This window comes from Acipenser ruthenus, chromosome 21 (genome assembly GCF_902713425.1).
Source record: "Acipenser ruthenus chromosome 21, fAciRut3.2 maternal haplotype, whole genome shotgun sequence".
NCBI lineage: Eukaryota > Metazoa > Chordata > Actinopteri > Acipenseriformes > Acipenseridae > Acipenser > Acipenser ruthenus.
In genome coordinates, this window is record NC_081209.1 from 19,796,556 (window position 1) to 19,806,430 (window position 9,875).

A 9,875-nucleotide genomic window follows, 5' to 3' on the forward strand; every position below is an offset into this window, starting at 1 on the left:
TGCCCATAGATCCAGCAAGTCAGTCACGTTAAAGTCAAAAGCTTTAATCGAAACAAACAGCAAGAAAACATATAAAACAGTAACAGCGCTGCATGTGCACTGTACTGTGTGGTGTGGGGCTTGTTTAATATACCGTATTGTAGACTGTGAATCTCTGTTAGCCTGTATGCTAAAGCCTCTCCTCTTTTCTTGTGGTCAGTCATCCCCACCCCATCCCCTCAGGTGACCCCCATCAACAACATTGTGTCCAACAGCCTGGCCACTGACTTGCAAGGGCTGTCCCTGACCGACAGTGCCCTCTCCCCGACGGTGAGTGAACTGCAGCCTGGCCAGTCACAGGGAACTGCATCCAGCATGGGATTATACACTGATTGCTGATTATATAATGATTGTGTTGAATTCTGTGTGTTTGGAGAGCTGCTACGGGTCTGAATTATCACAGTTACCTTGACTCATGTATTCTTCTTCTTCTTCTTTAGATTCCCATTGTATTAAATTGTGACTTTTTAAAATTCAAAACTCAATAGAGCTCTCAAACATGTCTTGTCTCAGCTGTTACACTTTATTATTATTTATTTCTTAGCAGACGCCCTTATCCAGGGCGACTTACAATTGTTAGAAGATATCGCATTATTTTTACATACAATTACCCATTTATACAGTTGGGTTTTTACTGGAGCAATCTAGGTAAAGTACCTTGCTCAAGGGTACAGCAGCAGTGTCCCCACCGGGGATTGAACCCACGACCCTCCGGTCAAGAGTCCAGAGCCCTAACCGCTACTCCACACACTGACCAAGTATTTGTGCCCTATGGCATTAGATTCCATCAGATGGTGTGTTAGCGAGTAAGCCTCGTTCCCAGCATTCCCTGCGTTCTTATTCTGTGTGCTCTTCAGATGATCAGCCCCTCATTCAGCTCCGTGAAGACCTACGAGCTGCTGCACCGCATCACCGGGGAGGGCCTGGCGGTGGAGTACTGCTTCAGCCGGCAGCCCTACAGCCTCGACCCGCACATGGTGGCAGTGCAGATCCAGTTCAGCAACAACACAGACACTGAGGCCAAGAGCCTGCGCATCCAGGAGCCCAAACTTATGTCAGGCATGAGGATGCAGGAGTTCCCTGAGATCGGTGAGTAAGACAGCGCTAATAAGAGCTACATCTACGTTATATAGTAGGGTCTGCTCTGGTGGAAATTCCAGCAATGATCAGCACTGGTGTATGCTGGTCAGAGCTGGTGGGTTTACTGGTCATGCTGGTTCAGGAGACTCGTTGCAGGTCGAGGAGCCAGTTGAGCTCTCTCGACAGTTGCTGTAATTTTCAGCGGCGTAAGAAGCGTGTAGTTTTGAATGTTTGTCATCCATAAAACTCAATCAAAATACAAGTTAAAACTAAGAAACAAAGTCAATGAGACAAACGTTTCCGCTCCTGCCTTGATCAGTGTAACTTTAAATGTTTATCTTAACTTGCTTCCTGATTGTGCTGGGAAGAATATTTGTGTTGGGACAGCTCTTCACTCTTATTAGTATTTGATTGAAATAAATCTAAAGGCAAAGTCCCATATTTATTTGGCTGTAGCATACAAGTGTAGGTTAGCTTCACTTCACTGAAAGACATCAAGCCATTGGTAGTACAAGTGACTCTGAATACATCCAGATGTGAAATACAAACTAATAAAGCACAGTTTCTACCTGTATACTTGTAAGCCAGTATATCACACCATCACTTTTCAAACAACACGTTTACATTATTTGTGTTTTGATTTGAAATAAGCACGTTTATCTGGGATGATTTGGGCTCTCTGTGTATTGCTGCTGTAACAGCACTGCTGTTGTTTGCCTGCAGAGGTCCTGGCTCCTGGTGAAACAGTCACTGTCGTCATGGGAATTGATTTCTGTGACTCCACGCAGGCTGCCAACTTTCAGCTGTGGTAAGTAGCACTTCCTGTGTGGAACTTGAACCCTTGCAAGGACAGTCTCTGTGCTTTGTGTAACGTGTGTGTTTTTCTTGTCCCCTTTGCAGCACCCAAACCCGCAAGTTCTATGTCTCAATCCAGCCTCCGGTGGGTGAGCTGATGATGCCTGTGTTCATGAGTGAAAACGAGTTCAAGAAAGAGCAAGGTCAGCATTGCCATAGAAATACCTGAGCGGAAATTAAACACACACACTTTTTTGCACCACACAAATTGTTGCTGGAACATACAATAGAAAACCATACTTCTAGACCGCTTTACAATTAAGGCTACATTTGCGCAGTCCCTATTTGTACCTATTTACTACAATGTGCAGTTCATTTTAAGGCCACCCAGGTGTTCTGTATAAAAGTACATGGATAATTCCAGTAAATCTTACGGAATATCTATTACCATCATTTCGTAGATCTCACATTTTCCTCTGTAAAGGGACATATTTTAAAAGCGTATCGTTCATTCTTTAATCAATTCCATTTTTTTAAAGGAGAAAAAAATCATGTTAGTGTTACAAAATGAAAAACACAACACATTGAGAATGCTCAAGAGGACTTGAAATGTATAACTTAAGTTGTTTGGTTCTAGTTTTGTAAAATGAACTAGTGTTTTAGACTGGATAAAAGGCTTTGAACATATGGCTCAAAAGGTCATGCTTTCTTTTAAGGGACATTTATTGTTTAATAAATGTTAACAACTTTTGCTCATTGTGGCAGGAATAATGGGCAATGCATGGATATAAGGTTGGTTGCAGATCAGAAATGTTTTGTTATACTTTTAGGATTGCAGTTTATTGGACAAAAACAATAGAAACACCTGCCATGACAATGTTGAAACAACATGACCATTTCATAAACTGTTTCAATTGTCATGATATGTGTCCATTCCACTGGTCATCTCATTTCTTTCCAAAACATCAGTGAATGAAATGACAACAGGGAGATGCAGCTTTCCTATAGGAAACAATACAGGGAAGGTTAGGAGTCCCATTAACATAACAGGGATAGCCAAGTTACACACAAGTATGAGCTACATATGGCAGGTGTTTCCAATTATTTGTCCAACCCTGGTATTGGCCGTTTCCAGGTCAGGAGGAAAAGGTGCCTTGATTAATGCTGTATTTCTACACTGTTTACACCGTCCATTTCATTTTGTATTTCCTATCCCTTAGAGCAGCTAATAAAGCTGAGTATGGGTAAGTTGTTGTGACAGATGCATTCTGTCCATTGTCGCTGTGCTGTCTGCCTTACCTCCCCTAACACTGTCCTAGCTGTGTGTCCTGTGGCTTTCAGCAGAACCTGCAACTATTGCCTGTTTTAGTGAAAGCTGACCCCTCGCTGAATATCACAGGTATTACAGCAGGTCCGACAGAGGCAGTACTGTGGATTGTATTCCCATCGTTCAGGGCTTGCAGTCGTTCTGAGTGGGTCAGGGTTCTACTGGTCCAGTATTATATCTGTCTTTACCTGACTCTTGCTTCGAGTTTACCTGAACAGACTTCCTTATTCCATTCAAACCATGTGACAACGGCAACTTTCAACTCTGCTCGTTTTCAGTATATATGTTTCTATTGTTACATGAACTTGAATGGTATGAGCAAGTCTGTTCAATGTCAGGCAAACTCAAATACAGACTCATAAAGAAAAGTAATACTCGATATTGGAGCAAAGACACAGAGAACCACTCAGAATGACAGTAAACATCAGAAGAGCTTAACGGAAATGTAACAAATCCATTCAAATGACATTCAAAGCTATTTGGGAATGAAATGGAATTTGCAGATAAGGTAGTGGCAGTAGCAGTTGTTTTCCTAGTATGTGTAATGCAGTTGTGCAGCAGTGAGGCTCTGAACGGGGGTTAACAGCACTGAGGTCTCATTTGGCTGGCGGATCACATCCCAGGCTTCACAGTAAATCATTGGCAGGGAAAGCACTTGTCCTAAGTCTCCAGGCCCTGTTCGCTTGCACTGTGCAGTAAGATTCAGAAATGATGGTGGATAGCTATCATGTATTGCTTTCGAATTGGAAAGTAGCCATTTAAAAACACTGACGAACGCGGTCCAGACGTCTGCAAACAGCACCAGGTTTCCGTCATTTTCCTAATTTATAAAACATTTATAAAGACAACATAGGTGCACTGAAACATCCAGGAGCTTTGCCAAATTACAGGACAAAGTTAGGACAGAATGTGCAGACATCGCGTTTCATTTTTCTGGACAATTTCCTATCTGGTGTGTTGAATAAATACATTTAGGTATAGCTTAAGACATCTGTTACTAAGTATTGACTTTTTTATTGAAGGTCATTTTGTTATTTATCAATAGATTCGGTAATTGGGAGAACCTTGTCTATTATAATGGTCCTCAAATTACGTAGAAAAGACCCCAAACACATCTGTGCTTTACATTGGGTTCCATTAGCCACAGACCAGATCTTTTAATGCAGGGAATCCACCTGGAATACATCAGCCACTTTGGATAGATGGTTGATCAAATTCAGGGTGATTCTCCAGTGCTGTAAAATGCTCTAATTAAATCCAATTGTGGCTTAACATGGCATAATTGATCAGATTGACCCATTAGTAATTTTCAGGTCCATTTAACCCAGTAATGATCCTGGAGTTGGCTATCTGACCAATGTGTACACCACCTCATATTTAATGCATATTTCATCACCTGATAGTTTACCTTTCTCGTGCAATCGACCCTGATATCCCAACTCTTGACCTCATGTCTGCTGCTAGGCTGTATTAGAAACATGTGTCATACACTCTGGTCTTTGCCACTCTCTGTAGGTCATCTGATGGGAATGAATGAGATCAATGAGAAGCTGACCATGGGAGAGAAATGCCAGAGTGACCACGCCATCGTCCAAAGAGTGACCTCAGCTGCCAACCTGAGCCGGGTGCCCTGCGGGTCAGACAGAGAGTACAGGTCAGTAGACAGGCGGGGACAAGCAGGTTTCATTGCGGGAGGAAGCTTGTGTCCTGGAAGCTAAAAAATACCATTGGTCAATGATAATGAACAGATACATTTGAATACACAGACATTTCAGCCATGGAAGTTTAAAATGAACCAACACCAAAGAATTCAACTCTCCTCTCATATAAATGAATAATAAAGAGGCTTGCGTCCTGTCGTTCTGTCCACTCATACCTGATGTTCTTCAAACATTCTTTTCCAGATTTGCTGCTAAGACGGTGGCCAGTGGCAGCCTGGTACTGGTTACCGTGGTGACGAAAGAGGGCATGGCGGCCCAGCTGACCGTGAACTGTGAGAAGATGGTGATTGGCACCATGCTGGTGAAGGACATTCTTCAGGCCCTGTCACAGTGATGGAAATGTGACCTTTAGCTGTACCATCCCCTTAGACTGCACCAATCTGCTGTAATACCCAGACACTTCCCCTGTCCCTTTCCCCAAGTCTCTCCTTCAGCCAGAAACCCATGCCTGTCTTAGCCATGGGAGAATTCGAGTCATGTTTGCAGAGTACTCATGTAGCTCTTGCTTGCTCATAGCATTACATGTTTGCACAATCAGATAGCAACGAGTTTGCAAGATGTGTACAAATGCAGCCCCAAGCATTTCCAGATATATTTTCAATATGTGGTCAACATATATGTGAAGCCATGTTTTTGATTTATTATACGAGAGCTAACCATGGCTTTAAAATCAAATGTATTACCTCTTATTAGATACAATAACATGATACCCCTTTAATTGTCATGATTCATATTAATTTAGAATATGCAATTATTTCAAAGGTTATAGATAAACTGGTACCTTTGCTGTAGGTCTGATTGAAGCTTCACCATTGGACCGGGAAGCATCAGCCACTTTTCACTGTAGCATTGTGATTGAAATCTCTGTTTACAAAGCTTGAACTCATTTACATGGTCTTGTACAAGAACAAAGAAGTGTTTGGTGTCTTAGAAAAACATAAAGTATAAACTGCAGGTGTTCAAAACAAAGGTAACAGAAAGTCTATCACAACAGCTCTCTAACACAGCTCCTAAACGATTTTCACACGTTTCTCATAAACTAATAATTACCAGAATTTAAGAATTTAATTTAAGAAATTCTGGTGCTTTACTGGCCTCTCGTGGCCAATTCCGGAACTACAGGCAACCGAGACACACCCAATTTAGGCTGCCAAGTTATTCAAGAAGTCTGTTTTTATGAGTGAAATCGAGTTTGATGATTCTGAAACTGTTCGGGACTGTTGTTGATTTTATTAACAACAGTAAAGAACAGTTTAATAAATATTTAATAAAACAATTTTTAAAACAACCTGTGTGTTAAAGCTTTGTGAACAGAGTTCATTCATAATATACGTATGTTCTTAAAGCATGGAAATAGCAAACATTTTACCCCCTTTGAAGGTGTTTTCAAAAGTTTGATGACTGTAGAAAGAAAGAGCAAGTAGAACGAAAATGAAATGGCAATGATTTGGATTTCTTTAACACACCGTTGATTGTACACATTGACATTGTTTATTATTTTCCCAGGCAAAAAGGCGTTGGGCATGTTAGTCACAGCTGAAGGAGTTTGCTCCATAGTGCAATCACCTCCATGATTGTTCCTGGTTTCATTTCTGCCTAGCGTGAATGTAGCATGTATTAATGGGTTAGACTGATACCACAAACCGCCTTGTTGATTGACAAAACCTGGAAATCACCATTTATTTAAAGAGGAAACATCGAAACCCTTTCATAACATTTCCACACCAAGTATCTGCAAGGCCCTTAGCATTTGTTTTTGTTGTCTTCCAAACTTGTTTTCACTTTTTCTAGCAAGGTCAATGTATCCTCCCTATATAATTGCTCTTGATTGTATTAATACTTGTACTGTGATTCTTGAAATGTATTTTTGTTTACGACTGTAAGTCGCCTTGGATAAGGGTGTCTGCTAAGAAATAAAAATAATAATAATATATATACAGGGGTGTAGTGCTGGGGGGTCGGGGGGAGCGCTGCCCCCCCACTTCTCTTGGGCAAGGAGAGCACCACTTCCCTGCTTTACGTGCAGAATATTGAACTATTTTGCTCCTGTTGTTAATATATGGAGATATACATGTGTGTAACCCATACAAATAAGCAAAGAATACAATAACCGTAAGAAACCCTTGAGAGATAAAGAAAACATTTGGAACAACAGGTGTGAATAATGTAGAGAGGTGAAGGGCACCTGTATCAACGCTGTGCTGAGGTGTCAGCGTTTTACAATTAGATGTAATAATTGGAACAGTTCTTATTTTTAGACCCATATATCAGAAAGATAAATTAAGCTAAACATATATTTAAAAGATAAAGCTCAATCGCAACAAATAAATAAATGGTACCTGTGGCCTTACACATCTTTTTTTGCAAACAGATGCACTTCTGTTTCAAAACCTCAGTCTCATTCGCTCTTAAGCGGCTGCAATAGGCTAGTGAGACGAGCTGATTCTGGACCAAACCATTCAATATACGAGTGGGGGAGTGTTACACATAGGATTAATAATAATAATAATAATAATAATAATAATAATAATAATAATAATAATAATAATAATAATGACGACGTTTTAATCGTGTGTATATTAGTGTATGAAACTGGTTGTGAAAATATGTACAGTATTTATTTATTTATTTATTTATCTTTAATATAAATAGCTGTACATCTAGTTGCTTTACAATAATACCTCAATACCTGATTGTCTGAATTTGTAATCAGTTGGTACAGTTGTTAGCCGTTTCAAATACCGTAACTACTAGTGATAAACTGTGGTTCTGTTGAGTGTGTGGGGAAACAGGGACTGGTAGGGTTGAGAGAGTGGGGAGGGGGGGGGGGTAGATAATAGCGACCCCTCACTTCTAAATATAGCACTACACCACTGTGTGTGTGTAACAGGAGAGAAATTCATAAATATCAAGCCACATGGAGTATGTCAACTTTTTTTTTTTTTTTTTACATTTTTCAAATGAACGGTGAGTTAAGGTTTTGTGGCTAAAGGCCATGGTAGCTATTTAGGATTATTATTATTATTATTATTATTATTATTATTATTATTATTATTATTATTATTATTATTATTCAAACAAGCGTTTCTCTGCTGAATGTGTTAATGTAATAGAATATGTGGATTTGTTCTCTGGTGGTAATTACAATGAATTATTGTATAAATTAGAAGGCACAAATATTGAATGATGGCATGTAAAGGGGTAGGGAGGTGCTTTAATCATTTTATGCAATGTGTTGTATTTATCCTTACAGAAAAAAATGGGATCCCAATGTATTAACCTGAAAAGAATGCTAAACCATTATTAGACAATTACCAGCAATTAGAACCACACACTCTGGTACCAGTGTCATACATTGTGATGTCACCATTCCACCATACCAGTGTAGCTGCTACCATAGCCCCTTAGTACAGAACCATTGCCTTGCCATTGAAGAAGATTTATTTATGTGGTGTAGCATTGCTGACACTTATTTCAAATTACTTTAAGAACACAAATATGAATTGCATCTAATCAAATCTAAAATGTTGGGCTGCATTGCTTAGAAGATGACAAATCTTATACCAAGGCCTGGACTAAGTTACAGTCCACAGTGCCATGAAAGCAACTTGTTTCTATGGTGCTTCAGTTGCTATATATACAGAATACAGTGAATCTGAATTGAATGCTAGCTTAGGTTGTCAATTGTATGCACATGACAGTAACATATATGAGACATCCTAATTTAAGAAATTCTACTAGGAAACTTCCAACATTTGAGTCAGACGTTTGTGTGGCGATCATTTCAAATGACTTGATGTAGACAGGGTGACTCGTGTACATGGCGCAGCAGGTATAGCAGGTATCAGTCTGCCCCTCTTTCCTGTTTGGTTGTAAAATGTGATGATGTGTTGTTTGAATGTGACAGCTTTATTTATTATACAAAAAAAAACTATCAATAAAAGCTGAAACCACGCTGCAGACTTATGCTTTTTTATTGTGAGCTATTGTGAGTTTATCTCTATATGTACTTAAGGATTTCCAAATTATGATAATGCAAACCATTTTTTTAAAAATATGTTTTAAAATATAAAGTAAAAGCAATGCAAAGTAGGAAAAACTACCTTCAAATTAGGACAACTGCCCATTACCATCTGTGAAAACTGAATTGAATTCATCAACAGTAACGTTCAGGTAACCTCTGAATTGACCCTGTGCCACAACAATATCATGCAGTACAGTATATCATGCATAATGTGTTCTCTACTGAAAGTCCTATGAGCTCCATTTCAATAACAAGCACTCTGAGTCATTCCTCAAATTAACACTTTGATGTGGCTTTTCATATGAAAAAGGCTGAGAATAAGGTTGTTCAAATGAAATATGTAGGTATAACCCACTGAATAAAACAGAAGCAAAATAATAACCCTTTTCTTCACTATAGAAACTACAGCTTTTTTTCTACCCTTCCTAGGGCATAAAACGCATTGACTACCAAAAAGACAAAAAGTTACCTGACTCAAGTTGTTTTGTTTTTGCATTAGTCTAATACAGTCCATTTTCAGCATCAACAGAGCATTTTAATCTGTAATGTGTCTGCCTCACACAATTCAGTGGGTGGGATGGCATTATTGCGATACCTTTTCATCCCTGACCATCTGTAAATATAAAATCGTGCACGGTTTCAGTCACCATGGGCAACACAGCCACTCTGACATTGCTAGAGGGGTTATAGGAAGTGTTTGGTTGGCAGGTGTTTCTTATTCATGACTGCACAAATTACCGACGTCTCCTGGAACGGTCTCAAAAATGATGAATCACTCTATGAACGATTCTGGAGAACAGGGTTTTTACCAGATTTCTACAGGCCACGTAACTGATAGAATTGGAAGTGATAATGAAACTATGAGCTGGTCACTTCAGTCCTGCAGACC

The 9,875-nt window shown here is 39.6% G+C and overlaps 1 protein-coding gene across 10 annotated transcripts in view; it reads left to right on the plus strand.

The window, feature by feature from the left end:
• Positions 1 to 8,916, plus strand: part of LOC117428540 (AP-3 complex subunit beta-2-like) — a 69,142-nt gene extending 60,226 nt beyond the window's left edge. For 6 of the 10 annotated variants that reach the window (XM_058994935.1, XM_058994934.1, XM_058994936.1 and 3 more), the window contains 7 exons: positions 200 to 309; positions 897 to 1,128; positions 1,843 to 1,927; positions 2,020 to 2,117; positions 3,135 to 3,158; positions 4,757 to 4,895; positions 5,146 to 8,916. In XM_058994935.1, the coding sequence (XP_058850918.1) occupies positions 200 to 309; positions 897 to 1,128; positions 1,843 to 1,927; positions 2,020 to 2,117; positions 3,135 to 3,158; positions 4,757 to 4,895; positions 5,146 to 5,296 (839 nt within the window). In that variant the 3' untranslated portion in view covers positions 5,297 to 8,916. The remainder of the gene's footprint in view (positions 1 to 199; positions 310 to 896; positions 1,129 to 1,842; positions 1,928 to 2,019; positions 2,118 to 3,134; positions 3,159 to 4,756; positions 4,896 to 5,145) is intronic. The other 4 variants (XM_058994937.1, XM_058994938.1, XM_034047655.3 and 1 more) reach the window with 1 other exon arrangement.
• The last annotated feature ends 959 nt before the right edge of the window (positions 8,917 to 9,875 follow it).